We start from the raw sequence: 17,762 nt of genomic DNA on the forward strand, positions 1-17,762 counted from the left end.
GTTGGAAATTAATTATTTACCTATTAAATATCTATAATACGAAAAGCTTTATATTTGTTTGAAAAAACTTTTTTTAAAAATCTTTTATTTAAAGACCGTGAAAATATTACACGAATAAGAATTATATGCGAAAATTGGAATTTTTCATTAGTTACTAATTGATACTGTTAAATAAATTTCAAATGATTATTATTCTTGTAACGTCGCATCTTTGATGAAAAGATTTTTTTTTCTTTTTAAAACGCTTGAAATTTTACGTAAAATTTATTTCAGCTGTGCAGATATTCACAATATTAATATTGACAAAGTTAAAATATTGTTAGATTTTTCCAATAATACGCTTTTTCAGAGAGATTTCTTCTTAAAAAATAAGTTTTTTCTTAAAAAATTATAAATATGGAATTAAGCCGATATAAGATGCAATAATTCAAAAAACAACAATATTGTTGAATTTACTCGACTTGGACCTTCTTACGCAATAATTTATCAATTTATAACATTAGTAAATTGACAGGTTAGAAGTAATACGTTATAGATTTCTTTTTCACGATCTTACAATCTTGAACAGTGTAACTAGATAACTAGTAATTTGTAAAATTTACTTTTAACGTTCCATTAATTTTATTATCAAACATGTTATTATTATGCAAAAGAATTTATTAATACTAATGGCTCGAAATTTCTAACAGCTGCAACTTATAAAGTTTCGTTAATAATAATAATATTAGCGAAATGACAAGTTACGAGTTATAGGTTATAGATTTCTTTTTATAACTCTACGTCAACTAGGATAACTGTACTTCTGTTATGATAATATAACAATAAAGAAAATTGATTAGAAATGCTAATAACTTGTGAAGTAACATTTCACTAATAATATCAATGGAATAGTGGTAGAGGGCTCTGATTCGATTAAAAAATCGAATTGGAAGCTCGAGGGTTTTGTACTGCATGTTTCTATTTTCCTAAGCGTTGCGTGTAGTGTAATTGACGACGTCTCAGTGAACGTTTACTCGTAAAACGCGTTGGCGGTGTTTCGTAGTCGGTAAGTAGTCGCCGAGTAGTCGTCGCGCAAACTGCATTCATCGAGCTTTTCCGTTATACTCCTTGTAATTTCAGAGAACTTCAATTAGTTTCAGTGTTAAAAACCATACAACAAGAAAGAAATTATTCTTTATCCAATTGAATTCTTATAAAGAAACATGTACCTCAAGGTTGGTCAATTGCAGTTTTTATCAAAATCTTTCTAATTCGAGGTGAGTCATTGATAATACTTTATATACCGATGTTTAACACTGATGATTTAATAGCAATGAGAGACAGGTTGAAATTGCGAAGTTATCAGTAACATCATATTCTTCATTTTAAGAAAGGAATTTTTTAGTAGGAAATTGGTAAATATTGTTTGATATTGTTTTTTTAGAGAAAATTTACTTTAATGGTAGTTTTGGACAAGCGTGTAGAAGAGTGGAACAGGTGCAAGAAAAAAGCCACATTGTAAACCCTCTTCTATCAGTAACAATATTAATATTGTTTTTCACTGTGTGCATTATCAGAGAGCATTCTTATATGTACAGTATACAATTTTTAAATATCTATAGATTTGATAACAAAACAAATAAAATTTTACGAATTACAATTTACATATTTCAATTTATATTCAATCATTCAATAGTCATATTTTGTATAAAATTTAATTAAAAAGAGAGTGATCGATTATCTTAATATTTAATGAATTCTGTTATAAATCATATTTATCAAATATTTTTAATATTATCTATTAACCACAAACTATTAAAGTATTACTATTAAACTACAAGCTATTACTTGTCAATTCACTAATATTATTAGTTAGTACATTATTGTAGAGGAAGACTCGGATATTTGAAGACCGATTGTATGTATACATACATATATGTTCAAGTAGAAAATAGGATAAATAGGATTTATTCTGTTTTAGTTTTTTTATAATTTTTATTTAACTTATCGTAACATAATACATAAACAAGATAATAGATCATTTCTTGGGAATTTAATTAATTTCTTTGATTTTTATTTGGCGTAATCATGTAATTGGAATTTCCTATGTGCGATGTGGCGTGTGATCACATTTGATCGCGTAACTGATAATGTTATCGCTCGTTATCAGCATGAGAAATCGACACACTTACCACTTTCGTTTCTATCGTATATTGGCGAAATATTAAATATTAAATATGTGTATAATTGTATGATAATTAAATGTATATATTGTAAGTTATTGTTTCCCCGATGAGGTTACAGGGCTCGCGTTATCTTATCTCACACACTATATCAAAAACCATCTTTTTTACATTAACTTAACAACTAACTTACACCTATGGTATTATTGTCTAACTACTTACATTTATCTACACACATGTACAGATTGAGTCCTCCCGTCACATTCTACTCCTGTATGCGTGTACTAAGTATATAATTGTATAATAATTAAATATATTAAACATACAATTGACAATATCGTATATTGAATACAAAATTGTGTATAAATAGCGTGTATAAATAGTCTTTTCAATAAAAGAAACAACACACTTTAACATAGCGTATTGCAAATTTCGAACTTATACCAAGTGATTGTTAGTGGTCATGGGAACAAGTTCATTATGTATTTATAGATTTAAAACAAATTTCATGCTCAGGGCTCACTTCATAGGATTCAATATAATGGTTTAATGATTGTATTTGTCAGGTGTGAATCTTCACAAGGTGGATTCGAACCGCGAATCAAGTATTTGCAAGTTTCGAAAATCTATTCCTAACTACTTGGACGTTTCAACGTATCCGATTAATCACTTGCAGATAACAATCGAGTAACAATCGGCATTATCGTTTCAGTGAATTCTTTTAGCAAACTTAAAAAATTAATTTTGCTAGAATTATAGGTGATGAACGAGATTGCTATAAATTTCATTTAAATGGCTGCACTTGTATGTAACTATTTCAGAACGATTGCCGAGAAAACTGATTTTAAGGGAATAGAGAATTTCTGATAGGTTGCCCGTAAAGTTTCAAATTTCTATTCTAGCAAATTATGTTCGATTCTATTTGAGATTGCCCTTTTTCTTTGCCAAAGCATTCGTGAAAGATTCGAATCTATGTTAGACGATGTTTAAACGTTCAAACTTGAGTGCATCATTAATTGCGAGCAATTTGTAGGAAGGCAGGTTTCGTTTCATGCGATTACTTTATTATGCGAACTATACATATTCACGAGAATACGTAGTACGAAACAGGATGAGAAATGATAATCTACCAGGAAATGACACTATTTCATTTTGCTACAGGAAAAACAACAATTTCAAGTTCTTAGAAAAACCATTACGGTTTTTATGATAACTGATTAAACGATTAACGACGTAATAATGAAATTAAAATTAGAAATTTTTGGTTTAGAAACGTGAAATAATGGAAAATATTTTCTAGATAAAAGTCTATCTTCAATTGGAATGAGGTTGTAAAGATAACTACTCGATGTACGTGATAATTAGAATGTCGACCAAGTCACGTAAAAAACGATGTTTTGTAGTTTTTAATTATGTGCTCTTGAAGGCCTAACGCGAACACGCAGGTTCATGAACAGATTATGTCATCACTACCATATTTGCGTGTCTGCAACCTATTTACATACATAAAAAGTCTTACCTCATTGTGTGAGAGAAAGGTAAATATTGCGAATCTTTGAAACACATTTTATTATTATATATCTATACATAGATACACGTATATGCATACAAAAAGAACAAGAAACATTTTACATAATTCAATTCTAATTCTATATATCGGGCATTAGAGAAATAAATTTTTAAGTTTAAATAATTATTCAAATAAAATTTTGATTTCATTTGTTATTTGCTTAGTTAATTTATCTCAATTTATCCTGCTTTATCTTAAGTAAGATAGTATTTGAGTAATAATGTATTTCTTAACTTCCGCATTATGCGATTCGATGAAATGTTTCAGTTGAAATGAAATGAAATGTTTCCAAGGCAAATATTTCATTGTAAATGTATTTCTTATGCACGAAAAACATTTGTCTCTTATCTTCTATCTTCTATTATTATTTGAAATAATCTAATATTTCTTGAATAAATTATTTGAAACTAATCTATTTCTCAAACGAAATGTTGGAAATAATTTGCAAATAACTTTATTGTCAAACAAATTTCTTTGTCACTTTATTTGGTCTAATTATTTGACTTGCTCGTTTATTATGTTCATTTCAAGTAAAAACTGTTCAATCCTGCATTCAAACATCTTTATGTGATTACATATGTGTATTTGCATATTGTATTTATGTAGAACGGCTATAAAAAGCATGTATTTTTCAATGAAACATTTCACTACCAAATTACACGCACGCACACGCATATATGAAGTCATATGAAAATACATACTACTACATGATATGCAATTTAATATATTTAGACCTAATTAATCAGTATATAGTAAATGCTACAATAAATATAACAACGCACAAATGCTTTTTGTAGCCACTGTGTATGAAAATCAAAAGTGTGTTTACATGTATATAGGGAAATATCTCGTTACTTTGTCCACTTTCAAATATATAGTGTTTTGTTTCTTTTTTGAATTGTATTCAATATACATACTTTACTAGTTTGAAAGAAAGCAGAAAGAGTTGCCAGAAACTTGTATCTCTTATGTTGCATTGTCTAATTTATTTCATTCCTCTTTGTCAGTAAAAATTATATTAAAATAAATTCATGTTTCTAAAATGCGGTGAAACATAATCTACTGTTTAAAGTAAAACATTGCATTATAACGTAAATGTTCTTGCTTATAGCTCATAGATTACGACATAGAGTTGCTCTTTATGGATACATTGCCGCACTATAGGCATCTAGACACAGTGATGAAAACAAGTATTGTTCGCACAGATCAGCTTGATGAAGACAAGTCGAAAATGTAGAACCAAATTGTTTCATAGGGTGCTCGTTTTCTTTCGTTTCTGAGAAAAATTCGTTTCTGAGAAAATGAAATTTGAAAATTGATCAAGTGCGCGTGTGCCAGGCTTATTCTTCTAAAAATGTTCTACATTTTTCACTTATTTTCGCGTGTGGAATAACCTGCTGCTGTGCTATCCAACTCGTGCCCAGTTGGTAATTAGACCAATTCACATATGCTAGGCAAATTTTCAAATTCGATTTCCTCGAAAACAAGGCCTCAAATGAAAAGAATTTATTCTACTACACACTTTTAAGGTGCTTGTTAAAGATCAGAATTGGACATTTACTTGAGTTCTTTCGAATAAATATTTCTTTACAACAATTATCAGGATAAATTCAGACAAATTTTAGAGAAAAATTTTATATAAATATTTTATTTACATACTCATAACAAATTGTCCCCTCTATTTATTCGAATAATAATTAGTTGTTCCCGTTTCTTAATTTTGTAAGAATATCCTTATACGATTTTTTACGATTAATTTATCAATGAGCGATGTACTTTATGATCTCGGCTTTCGAGAGAGATAATTGTTAAATACAATATAATAACAATTGGACAATAAAACGTGAAAACATATTTTACATAGTTCAGTATAGTTCACATATTTTTACTTGGTTCATTTGTGATAGAAATCCAGATAAATAAATTTCAATACAAATAATTTCTTATTCAATGGGATATTTATACATTAACGACGAACATAGCCTTATTCTTTATTTTTTTACCCATTATCCGAATTAATATTACTGAAACAAAATTTTGCACAATTCTGTTAAAGATTATACTACAGGATTTCCAAAATTAACGACAAGTTCGAATGCGGAAGGAAGGGCGTGGTTATATGGAATTATTTCATGCGTCGTATGTTGGAGGCACACCCTCGATCTACCTACGCGTACTACCCACCTTTTTGTCTCACTGTAATTTTCTCATATTTCGCATATTATCGACCTGTTCTTCTCTTACGTCGTATAAACATAACCACAGTACAGATTTTATTGTTTTTTACCGTTTAAAGCGCATAATAATTTATCATTAGAACAATCAATTTCTAGTATATGCTTAAACATGCTATAATTTACTTTATATTTATATTTTTATACTTTATATTTAATTTATAATTCACAAATATCGAGGAGAAAAATTCTCAAACTGTTGGAGTTGATACATCTATCTTTCTTTATATTTTTTATTTTTGTAAAGTAGGTTCTTAACAATTTTGTATTTCCTTGTATTTTCTAAGAACTTGTGAAAGATTCGATAATTTTACATTTTTAACCTTTTCGATATTTTTTAGCTTCGATTTTACGTAACGTAACATTGTACTTTGATAGATTATTATATAAAGTACACGATAGAAATTGGTGACGGTTTCCCACTTTCTCTGTGAAAGATGTAAAGTACTGATATAACTAAGAGGAAAGTGTGATGATCTCAGTTTCATAGGGTCGAGTAGTGGTTTCACAAATTAGGAAACATAATTCCATCGTTTCAATTTAAACAATTATTCATCGTCGTGTTACAATGAATCAGACGGAAAGTATTCTGTGGTTACCATTTCAACCGCATTGATATCAACGCTGATTAAAATTACTTTGAAATGTCATTATAGTATCCAACGTAGGTACTATGACCTTAGAGAAAGTCTTTCTTTTATTTTACAAGCTTGTATTTTAACTTCATAAAAGATATAGAAACCAAAATCACTCAAGACTCGAAGGGCAAATGGAGGGGAGGTATCAATAAATAATAATACAATAATATTTCGACTAAATAATAGTTCGCAAAAAATCAAAATAGATATAAAATTAATTAAAAATTAGGAACATCTATGTATATAAATATATCTACCTGTTATTTTTCATATTTTATCAAATATAATATTTGATTGAAATTATTAATGGCAAAAAACTATGAATTAAAAGAAGAACAAAAGAGGATAGATTTCATTTATTTTTCGAAATTAATGTAAATTAATGTAAAGAATCCTTAATTTTGTTAGTGTATAGCGTATTAAAAGAACATTTATAACGTTTAAGTGGAAATACGTACTTTTACTTAATTATACATCTCAGATCAATGTACGCATATCATTAAGCTTTATTGATATGAATTATCAATTTCTTTCATTTTTCTACAGCTGAATAATGTGGCGGATAATGGAATTGGCCGGATGACAAAAGATAACTTGCAACGTTGACTACTGATAAAAACGGCCCCAAATTAAGCGGCAAGTCGACAACGAAATTGTAGTAGACTCACAGGGATTGAATTTATTTCTGTACGCGATGTGCAATAACAATAAGGGTAACTAACAAACAGAACATCCTATTTAAATCTATAAAACGATTTTTTATATTGCAGACATTTAATTTAATTCGGTTTAAGAAAACTAAAAACTTATGGAGAATTCAAATATTTTCAAATATTACGCGAGTGAAGATTGAAAATACGTATGTACATATTAATATAACTATCAACAGGCGGTAAGAAATATTATGACAATGGAAAAAATGCTCGTTCCTAACTCTTTTTTAGTAAAAAGATAAACTGTATTTTGATGCATTTTTTTAATTAGAAGTTAGAAGTAAAAAATGTAGAACAAAATTTTGTCATTTAAGACTTCGTTTTCAAGAAAGTAAAATTTAAACGTTTTTAATCTATTATTATATAGCCTAATTTTAAATTTATTTAATTGACCAAAGAAGGGACAAAACATCAATTGAAATACATTATTTACTATATAATAATTGACATTACATATTTAAAACATTTTTCTTAAAAATTATTATTCGAAATAAATGATATCTTAAAATTTTGAATTAGACCAATTAAAGGATTAATTTAAATGAAACTACTTTATTGAGAAAAAAACATGTAACTAAATAATTTGTTAGAACAAAAAGAATTAAGATGGGGACATATAGAACGGAAAGAAAAGGAATGACATTGATGATTCAAGATATACAGTAGCAAAGGCATGCACTTCGAAAACGCACGAACACAGCATATCTGATTCAGACGATGACTTATAGAGGACGAACCGCGGATATAGATACTTAAGTCATATGATATACAGAAGATAATAAATTTCAACAGCTTTGTAAAGAAAAATATTACTTTCGATTTTCAATAACGATATATTTCTTTACTTACATTTCACGAGACTTTAATTTATCTACTATTTATATAAAAAATCAAATTCTAGCACAAAAAATATACTATGTAAAACTAAATTAGTAAATATGTATACATATTTTATCATATACCGTACAGTTATTTATTTATAGAATAATGCAAATTAATAAATTTTTCAATGTAATCCGTATTTATAATAAATAAAAATTATAAAAAAATGTATTTTCTATTCAAGATAAGATTATATTTTGAATGTCATCAATCTTGAGTATTATACATTAACAATACATGTCATATTTGTTCAATTTTTTCATTATTATAGCAAAATGATAAAAGTGTACTACCTTTCGGTTCCAATTAATATGCGATACAGCAAGCAACGACAAGGATAGCCTTGGTATATGGTCGCCGGATGTGTTGGTTACCTTTCCAACAAAAACGGCATCAAAATTACAAACTAATTTTTTTTAATTCTGTTTTCTAATATTTCTATCAGAGTAAAAATTTAATTTCTTTATATTTAATTTGATCAACTGCATATTTTTTACGTTTAATGTGATAAAAATGATTGAAAATTGAACAAAACAAAATGAAAAGTGGAAAAAGATCTATTAATTTTTAAAAAATTCAATATAACTATATTCTATATAATATAGATAAAATTGCCTTTTTATTTTTCAGAAAATAAAAATACAGTCTCCAGACATAGGCCAATCAAAGTCACAACAATTGGAGATGGTACTGTAGGCAAAACATGTATGCTTATTACATATACAACAAATGAATTCCCTTCAGAATATGTGCCTACTGTGTAAGTATTAAGTTTTTAATACTTACTTGACTTAAGTATTGGGTTTCTAAATAAGTATACCTTTATATTAAAAAATTTAATAACAAAATGAAAAATTGATCCCATACTTATTTTAAGATAGAAGATGATATTTATAATGGTTTTAGCTTCGATAACTATGCAGGCGCAATATGTGTAGATGGACAAGAATTTGATATGACTTTATGGGATACTGCTGGTCAGGAAGATTATGAACGAATCAGACCTTTATCTTACCCAAATGTGAGCGAAGCTTTCAACTAATTATTTATTTTATCAATATTCCCTATATACTAATTATTTTTCCTGAACATTTGTGTTATAACAATTTACTATTTCATTTCATTTTCAGACTGATTGCTTCTTGATCTGCTTTTCAGTAAATTCTCGCACTTCTTATGAAAATGTTGCAATCAAATGGCATCCAGAAATTAAACATCACTGTCCAAATACACCTATAGTGCTTGTTGGTAAATATCTTAATCATTACTAATTTATATGAAAAAGGTCTTATCTTACTTTATATCATATATTATATTTATATTTTATATTTCTTAATAGGTTTCATACCATATAAGGCTTTTGATAATTAGAAGGATAAATTTTCCATTATGCAGACAAATATATTTTTGAGATCAACATATCAATCATTTAGCGTGAATGTCCTTTCCTTTAGAGCTGCTTAAAACTCTTTTTCACACAAAATATGTTGCAAGATTAGATAATTCACAAACTCTATCATTTATATTTTAAACTCTAATATATGTACTAGAATTAAGGCTAAATTAAATTTTTTAATTAAATTTTTTTATACTTAATAGTACTGTGAACAGCACTGTTTGAGGCTTTCGAGTAAAAGACATGTTCAATTTCATTTCTATTGCAGCAAACTTCTTCACGAGGTCTAATGACACACTGAAACAGTTTCAGCATCGTTATATTCTCTGTATAAGCTAGCTGCAATACTGCTGAAACGTTGGAAAGAAATTCCAATTAGACATGGCCTTTACATGAAAGTCTCAAACAGTGTTATTCACAACAGCGTTAAGCACCAGAATCCGTGCCATGAAAGGCAAAAGTCTCCTAAACTCATTTTTTATTTTACTAATAGGTACAAAAGGGGATCTTAGAAATCAAGAAAATGTGGATACAATTACTTTCAAAGAATGCAAAAAAATGAAAAAGAAAGTAAAAGCTTATAAATATGTCGAATGTTCTGCTTTGAAATGTGAAAACTTAGAGGAAGTTTTCACTGAAGCGATTCGAGCAGTACTGAAAAAACCATCAAGCAAACTTTGTTGTTCATTTTGAAGCTTAACTTATAAAATAATATTTATAATTAATTAATAGGAAATATTGATTTATAGTAATATTAATGGATAAAAATATTAACTGTAAGATCTTTGGACCCTACAGTTTTCCTACATTTCCTCCAACATTCAAAATTTAATAAAACGATTATAAATAATACCAAACAACAAATAATTCATATTTTGTAAATATATTAATGCTGATTACAGAATCAAGTAGACTTCATTGTACATCTGTATCATAGAATATCATTAATAAAAAGGAATTTATTTCATCGATATTATTAAACAGTCCTTTGAATGAAATGAAAATGAGTTTTTTTTTTTGGACTATTTCTTATTAAAACATCCTTTTTTCTTTATCATCTAACGGTAACAAATTGGAATAGAAATAAAATTTCCACTATATTACGTATAATTTTTAAAAAATAATTTTTACTTATGTTTCACAGTTGTTCTTATTTACTATGTATGTACATTTGTTATAGTTACTATTTTATATATCATGTTATTTATCCTTAAATGCGATTAATTAAATACTAATAATTTTCTTATACATACAAAATTTAAAATTAAGAAGCAGTCATATTCATACAATTTTAACGTCCAAAAGCTCCATCAGAAAGTGGAGTTACTTTTTGTTGTATTATTTTACCATAGCCTCCTCTTCCACTATCAAAGTCTGATCTGTATTCATCTCTTACCTATAATAATATAATTTATTATATTGATAAATTTTAATGCGCTATAATTCTATAATTATATTATTATAGAAAATAAAGGTACACACTTGTCCTCCAGTTTTGCCTCTTCCATATTGCCTGCCTTCAATAAAACCAGCATCCCAATCTGTTCTAATAATTCTATCATCTAAGCGAGTACCATTAATATATCGCATACAGTTTTCGGCGTCAGCCCTTTGATAATACTCAACGAAACAAAAACCACAAGGTGTTTTTTTATATTTATCCAATCCCATGATAATTCTTCTAATATCGCCACATTTTGAAAATAGTTCATATATTTGTTCCTCTGTAGTATAAAACGATAAATTTCCAACATATAAAGTTGTCGAAATTCTTAAGAGCCTATCCTGCTCAGCTCTTGAACCCTGCAAACATAAATTATTATTAAAGAGAAATTAATACTAATAAATCGTTTATTGTTATTATGATCACAATTAACATTTTTGCTATTGCTTTATGTAATTTTTGTGCCTAATATTACTATTATTATATAAATGTTCTAGGGGAAAATCAAATAACTTTACCATTATGTTAGGTAATTTAATCTAAATCAAAAGGGTCATACATACTATGGGTCTAGATTCATATGTTTTTGAGATAATCATTGCTTACTTTACTCAAGTAGCACACAAAATGGGAGTTGAAAGTAAATAACAGACTGTTTAACACATTCTATGTAGAAGAATTTCTATGATTCCTACATTCTATATCGAAAAAAATTGGAAACAATTTTATCACTTCGGTTTGAAAAATATCGAAAGAAATATAACGTTGACACATGTACTGATATCATTACAGAAGTGTTTCCTTCTCCTTGATACTCAATGTAATTCTATATTTCAAATTGTTCATTTCAATTCAGCGATTTAATTTCTATTTACAATGCCTCTTATATTTTTAAATGTAAACTATGCAGATATCTAGATTTTGTTCACTTTGAACTCCTTCTTTAACATATACAAGGTAAAAAAGAAAGAAACAGTAAGAAATACATAAAAAATAAAAAACTATTGCTCTATTCCAATTACGTATATGTGGAGTCTATTTTTTCAAATAAATCAAAATCCAGTAGAGCAGGATCCATAGTATGTATGACCTTTTTGATTTCCAAACATACTGATGAAGTTATTCCATTTCCTCTTGGGACACCCTGTATGGCAAAATAGATGTAAAGCATTACAATTTGAAATAAATAATATTATAAATATAAGATACTATAGTAATCAATGACAAGAAATACAAATATTATAGTGAATAATTAAAGAATAAACGAATTTAAATCTCATGTAGTTTATATCTTGTGGTATTAAAATTTTCTCTTTATGAAATATTAAAATTAAAATATTCGAAGAATATGTTATAAAACTAACCTTAAAATGTTGATCGCGATATGAACTTAATTCAACGGAAGGCGAAGTTGATGGATTTAATTTTATTGTGGCCATTTTAAATTATTATGAAACTATTTTCCTTAGTAATCTTATCACACTTAGAAATGTGAAGGCACGTAATCTCTCGACATTCAATTTTATTTAACCACACAAGACATCATTAAACAGTCTCGAAGCAACAAAACTGTCGCCATCTATCCCCATGTAAATAATTCAATATATCGAAAATTATTTGATATTTTAAATTGTCTAATTAAAATTTAACATTAATGTTTTCAATATAATTCATAGTATCTTTACATAGGAAGCAAATCATAACAATTTCATAATCAAAAACTAAATTTATAAGCGCATTTATATATGTTTTAAAAAAGTAAATGTATTTAGTAAAAGAGATACAATTCAAAACTAAGTTTGGTATCATTAGATTTTGATTGCAAATTTATGATCATGTAAATATAAAATATGCATACCAATTTACAAATTCTACTAAATAATGTTTTTTGATAAACCATAATATGGTGCTAACCCTTTGTTAAGTCAAATATTTGTGACATAAATACCATGATTATGGCTTTCACATATCGCGAAAACACACACGAAGAATTATGAATTACAAATTTCCCTGAATAAACTCGATTGAATTACAAAAATTAAAATATATTAAAGAACGATAAATATATTTTTTTAAATATTTGAATTTTTTGGAAAATATTTACACGATTTTGAAATGAGTGGTAAATTACAAACTTCTGCTAGTTCACATGAAATTGCAGTTTCTAGTTCATCAAAGGCCAGTGCTATTTCTAATCCTAAAGCTAACAATAAATGCTTTGAATTGTTCTTAAGTTGCTTTAGAATTAATTCTAAAAAGGAGTCCTTAGAAGACATTGTAAATAGTAATGCCAAAGAATATGATTATATTGTTGAGAAACTTATAGTAAAACGCGTACCTTTCATTTTCTTTTCTATGTCAGAGAATGCTTTAAAGAACAAAATTAATCCTGGAAGTAAAAGTAATTCTATTAAAGATGGCCTGCAATTGCAAACAAGATCAAATAGTACACATTCAGCTGTGTCAGAAACCCAATCGTTATTATATTATTCTAATAGATTTGATCCAAATATGATATCCTTACAAACTTCTAATAAATGTTTATACTTTGATAAAAATACATTTACGTTGAATGAGAGAAATAAAAAACATACATTATCCAATGATTACCATACTAGAATAACTGAATTGATGAATACTATGAGTAGTTTACATCCAGATTTGAAAGAACATGAAAGACCACCAAAAGATTGTTGTCCTTTAAATATGCCAAAAAACAAAAGTGTTATGTCTGCAAAAATGTCTCTTAAGGGATTAAGAAATAACATACCTCAGGAGCAAGAGATATTTAAATCACAATCTTTTATTCAAGAAGCATTTCTAAAGAAAAAAGGTTTGTAGTTTCTTTTAATAACTTTGAAAAACTTAATAAATTTATTTATTTTATTTAAATTTTGTATTCTTTCAGAGTTTAGGAATGTAGATGAAATTAAATCAAAAAATGATCAAAAAATTTATAGTTTGAATCAAATGGAATATATGAATTTGGATAATCTTCAAGCTAATTCTTCTAAAATTAAAAAGTCTAGTATCCAATCTGTTCATAAAGTTTCTTGTAACTCAGCAAATTTTGTGCAACCAATTATTGATATGAATCAAATGAATATAGAAAACAAAACAAATAATAGACGATTGCAATATAATCACCAATCTTCGATAAAGCAATCTAAAACATTATCTGAGAACATTGTAAACACTGATCCTTCAAGTACAGTATTAAGGTGGAATATCATTATAAAGCATTGTAAGTCAAAAACATATTCTTCCAAAAAAATGAGAAAATATTTCAATATAAGCTAGCAGATTCAAATATGTGTACAATAAAATCAAAATTAATTTTTTGGTGTGATCAAACAATAAATTCAGCAAAATTTTTAATTTTTTATGTATATTATATAATGAAAATTGATGTTTTCTTTAAAACAATATCAAAAATATAATAAATTAAAATCTGATAAAAATAAATATTTTCTAATAAATATCTTTAAAAAATATACATTGTTTTTAAGTTTTATATGAATTTAATGCTTTCTTTTTAGTTTTAATAAATTTCATATTTAAGTTGCATGATTCATTTTAAATTACATTACTACAATTACAAAACTATGTCATTAATTATCATATATGTAAGTTTAAAGCAATTTTCAATGCTGCCATAAAGTATGTATTAATCAGTATGCAGTGTATGTGCATGTGCGCGTGCGTGTGTGTGTATGTGTATAAAAAACACATAAATAGTTACTCCAAATATGTTTAATTTTTCAAAATAGTAGGATATTTAATCCAAACTTTTAGATTTATAAATCGATATAAACTTCATAGATAAGTAAATTTATAGAACAACTAAAGATTTGGAAAGTAAAATAAGATAAATATAAAAGTTCATAATTGTTTATTGTAATATTAATATTTATTATGTATACATTATTTATTGTAACATCATAGCTTTATTGGTAAATAAAAATATTTTTCATATTTTTTGATATTTTAATTTTAATATTTTGTTTAATAATAGCAGTATCTTGTAGAGATTCAGTTAATAATTGGAATTGCAATTATATAAAATATGTTTTTTCAAAATAGAACGTAATTATACATAGACAATAAAAAAACAATAAATATATTTTTAACTTTATTAAAATAAATAATTTTTCTAATTTTTAAAAATATAAATAAAACCTAACCAAATGCTTCTTATCTTTGTACAGTTCTTGTGAATTGTATCTGATTATATGTTACATTATTTTTTATTACATATACTTATCTTCCAAAGTGATTTTAAATATATGTGTTATGAAAGAAGAAATTTCCTCTCTGATGTTATCTCTACCTTGTTCACGATCATATAAACTGATCTCGGTACTCCCTAGGGAAATTTGTTCGAAAATTGAATCGTGACTGGTTGGGAGAAATCAACATGGAAGACAACAAAATTTGCGTCCTTGTGAAACAAACAGAGATGAGTAGAGTGTCTCTGTCTCTGTCTGAGACATTCATAGCATGTCACGCATGGGCAGAATGAGAATCTTCCATGTTGATTTTTCGCAACTAATCAGGACTCAATTTTTGGATAGTTTTCTTGTTTCGATTTATGAGTATAGAAACCTACTTATATGATCATACATTAAACGCATTAAACTCTACGATAGCATCATCTGCTTATATAAAAAGGTTATGTTATTAGAATAAACAACTTCACTTGATGTAACCGGATAGTAGCCGGCTAACATAGGTACATAGTTATAAAATAGCTAAAAGACGATAATTTGTTCCTAATTTTGTTTGGTGTTGATAAAGGCAGACAAAATGGTAAGTGAAAGAAAGATAAACTTTTCCTCCGGGTACCCAATTTTTTCAACCCGGAGGGGATAAAAAATTATTGACTTTTTTGCAATCATATAGTTTTCGACGTGTAGAATTCGAAAATACAAGTTTTATGGCGAAGAATCCACCGGTTCAAGAGTTATAACAATATAAAACTGAGCAGTTTTTAAATATCTTACACGTTACTTTAATGCCATATTGCTTTTATCCATCATCTGATTGGTCCGCACAGATGAACTGAACTTCGCCGAAAAGTTTGTATACTAAGCATAGCCGGCCGCCTTACGGTGGCCGGAGAGTAAAGGATATTTCAAAGTAATCCCTAACTTAACCCAATATTCACGATTCAATATTCAAGATTCCTAAAGTTAAAACTGGCATCATTAAACTCTATTCGATAAGTACTTTCAGTAAATATAGGACTCGACCAAAAAAATTGGATACCCAGTGAAAAATAATAAATATATATACCTTTTAAAAGTGTTTGAAAATAGTGGTAACATAACCTTATCACATTATGGTAAATGTTAAACAAAAAGAAATCATAAATATTTTTTTTATAAATTATTTTTATGAGTAATTAAAATATTGCAATATAAAGGAAAATATGATTTTTTAAAATTGTATATTTTTTAAGTCGGATATTTTCGTTAAAACTGAGTATTCGCCTTGTACATATTTAACTGTAAAAGTTAAAATATTTTTTTTTCAGACGATTGGTAAAAATAATAAGATGCTGCAGCATATCAATTACAGAGTCAGAATTATTTTGCAAGACTCAAGGACATTCATAGGCACATTTAAAGCCTTCGATAAACATATGAACCTTATACTTGGTGATTGTGAAGAGTTTCGTAAGATTAAACCAAAAAATACAAAGCAACCTGAGAGAGAAGATAAACGGGTATTGGGCTTTGTACTCTTAAGAGGAGAAAACATTGTTTCTCTGACTGTGGAAGGTCCTCCACCTCCAGAAGAAGGATTACCCAGAGTACCGATCCCTGGGGCAGCACCTGGACCTGGAATGGGTCGTGCTGCGGGGCGTGGCATGCCTGCTAATGTTGCTGGAGTACCTGCTGGTTTACAAGGTCCTGTTAGAGGTGTCGGAGGTCCTTCACAACAAATAATGACACCAGGAGGTAGAGGTCAAGTTTCTGCTCCACCGCAGATGCATCCAGGTGGTCCTCCACGTATGCCAGTTGGAGGTCCTCCACCTGGAATGATGGGTCCACCACCAGGCATGATGGGTGGGTGATATTTTACAGATTTTAGTTGTCTTCTTTTAAACTGTTAGTAGAGATTCGCAACAACTTTATGAAATCTAAGAGTTGTTTTGATTTTAAATTATTAGTGTTAAAGTTTGAAATTTGGTTGCTTGGTTATAGGAATGCCACCAGGAATGCCACCCATGGGACGTGGAGGTCCACCAATGGGACCACCAGGAATGAGAGGTCCACCTCCAGGTATGATGCGTGGTGGACCACCCCCTCGTCCATATTAGTACTTTTTAACATAATACGATATTGTAACTGGTGATAATAAAGGTCTCTTTTATAATGTTAATATCTTTTCCATTCATGTAACTTTGATTACCAGTTATAAAGAACTTATGTAAGATAAAGATAAGTATTTTGTATAAATCTGAATACATACTTCTCAGATATTTTAATAGAAAAAAAAATGCGTAATTGTAAAATTGAAGTATATGTACTCAAAAATTAATTGAAAAAAAAAAAGAAAAAATTATATAAGAAATATTAAAATAGTGATACAAGCATACATGTAACAGACAATAAAATGAGAGACGAATATTGTATGGTTTTTTAATTAATAGTTTAATTTTTATGAAATAACAAATCACGGATAATAAAGGCATGAAAAGCTGATTCTCTATATAAA

At 27.8% G+C, this 17,762-nt stretch overlaps 4 protein-coding genes across 12 annotated transcripts; 3 read left to right on the forward strand and 1 right to left on the reverse strand.

The window, feature by feature from the left end:
• Nucleotides 1-887: 887 nt before the first annotated feature.
• On the forward strand, nucleotides 888-10,568 carry LOC117235702 (ras-like GTP-binding protein RhoL). Of its 5 annotated transcripts, none has more exons than XM_033497994.1 (7): nucleotides 895-1,045; nucleotides 1,134-1,214; nucleotides 7,151-7,317; nucleotides 8,830-8,959; nucleotides 9,106-9,220; nucleotides 9,330-9,447; nucleotides 10,089-10,568. In XM_033497994.1, the coding sequence occupies exons 3-7, from the start codon at nucleotides 7,299-7,301 to the stop codon at nucleotides 10,286-10,288; spliced, it is 582 nt and encodes a 193-aa protein (XP_033353885.1). In that variant the 5' UTR covers nucleotides 895-1,045; nucleotides 1,134-1,214; nucleotides 7,151-7,298; the 3' UTR covers nucleotides 10,289-10,568. The 5 variants fall into 5 exon arrangements, with proteins under 5 accessions (XP_033353884.1, XP_033353885.1, XP_033353882.1 ...); XM_033497991.1 differs by having other exon boundaries at nucleotides 896-1,045; nucleotides 1,134-1,256; XM_033497993.1 differs by lacking the exon at nucleotides 1,134-1,214 and having other exon boundaries at nucleotides 888-1,045.
• A 134-nt stretch (nucleotides 10,569-10,702) lies between these two features.
• Nucleotides 10,703-12,625, reverse strand: LOC117235739 (nuclear cap-binding protein subunit 2). 4 transcript variants are annotated; one of them, XM_033498056.1, is made up of 4 exons: nucleotides 12,404-12,619; nucleotides 12,151-12,183; nucleotides 11,078-11,398; nucleotides 10,703-10,991 (listed from the first exon to the last, which is right to left on the reverse strand). In XM_033498056.1, the coding sequence occupies exons 1-4, from the start codon at nucleotides 12,476-12,478 to the stop codon at nucleotides 10,887-10,889; spliced, it is 534 nt and encodes a 177-aa protein (XP_033353947.1). In that variant the 5' UTR covers nucleotides 12,479-12,619; the 3' UTR covers nucleotides 10,703-10,886. The 4 variants fall into 4 exon arrangements, with proteins under 4 accessions (XP_033353947.1, XP_033353946.1, XP_033353949.1 ...); XM_033498055.1 differs by having other exon boundaries at nucleotides 12,130-12,183; XM_033498058.1 differs by having other exon boundaries at nucleotides 11,558-12,183; nucleotides 12,404-12,616.
• Nucleotides 12,626-12,762: 137 nt separating this feature from the next.
• On the forward strand, nucleotides 12,763-14,400 carry LOC117235732. The gene is made up of 2 exons (XM_033498044.1): nucleotides 12,763-13,872; nucleotides 13,948-14,400. Exons 1-2 carry the CDS (start codon nucleotides 13,155-13,157, stop codon nucleotides 14,337-14,339), a joined length of 1,110 nt encoding a protein of 369 aa, XP_033353935.1. The 5' UTR covers nucleotides 12,763-13,154; the 3' UTR covers nucleotides 14,340-14,400.
• Nucleotides 14,401-15,569: 1,169 nt separating this feature from the next.
• On the forward strand, nucleotides 15,570-17,672 carry LOC117235738 (small nuclear ribonucleoprotein-associated protein B). 2 transcript variants are annotated; one of them, XM_033498054.1, is made up of 3 exons: nucleotides 15,570-15,848; nucleotides 16,576-17,110; nucleotides 17,249-17,672. In XM_033498054.1, the coding sequence occupies exons 1-3, from the start codon at nucleotides 15,846-15,848 to the stop codon at nucleotides 17,362-17,364; spliced, it is 654 nt and encodes a 217-aa protein (XP_033353945.1). In that variant the 5' UTR covers nucleotides 15,570-15,845; the 3' UTR covers nucleotides 17,365-17,672. The 2 variants fall into 2 exon arrangements, with proteins under 2 accessions (XP_033353945.1, XP_033353944.1); XM_033498053.1 differs by lacking the exon at nucleotides 15,570-15,848 and adding an exon at nucleotides 16,042-16,383.
• The last annotated feature ends 90 nt before the right edge of the window (nucleotides 17,673-17,762 follow it).

Source organism: Bombus vosnesenskii, unplaced genomic scaffold, assembly GCF_011952255.1.
Source record: "Bombus vosnesenskii isolate JDL3184/JDL3185 unplaced genomic scaffold, Bvos_JDL3184-5_v1.1 scf7180000013319, whole genome shotgun sequence".
Lineage (NCBI taxonomy): Eukaryota > Metazoa > Arthropoda > Insecta > Hymenoptera > Apidae > Bombus > Bombus vosnesenskii.

Coding starts and splice junctions, on each gene's coding strand:
- LOC117235702 (XM_033497993.1), top strand. Junction 8,960..9,105: donor TCAGAATATGTGCCTACTGT/GTAAGTATTAAG, acceptor TAATGGTTTTAG/CTTCGATAACTATGCAGGCG. Junction 9,221..9,329: donor GACCTTTATCTTACCCAAAT/GTGAGCGAAGCT, acceptor TTTCATTTTCAG/ACTGATTGCTTCTTGATCTG.
- LOC117235732 (XM_033498044.1), top strand. CDS start 13,155: ATGAGTGGTAAATTACAAACTTCTGCTAGTTCACATGAAATTGCAGTT. Junction 13,873..13,947: donor AGCATTTCTAAAGAAAAAAG/GTTTGTAGTTTC, acceptor GTATTCTTTCAG/AGTTTAGGAATGTAGATGAA.
- LOC117235739 (XM_033498055.1), bottom strand. CDS start 12,478: ATGGCCACAATAAAATTAAATCCATCAACTTCGCCTTCCGTTGAATTA. Junction 11,399..12,129: donor TATGTTTGGAAATCAAAAAG/GTCATACATACT, acceptor TTATGTTTGCAG/GGTTCAAGAGCTGAGCAGGA. Junction 10,992..11,077: donor GAGGCAAAACTGGAGGACAA/GTGTGTACCTTT, acceptor ATATTATTATAG/GTAAGAGATGAATACAGATC.
- LOC117235738 (XM_033498054.1), top strand. Junction 17,111..17,248: donor TCCACCACCAGGCATGATGG/GTGGGTGATATT, acceptor GCTTGGTTATAG/GAATGCCACCAGGAATGCCA.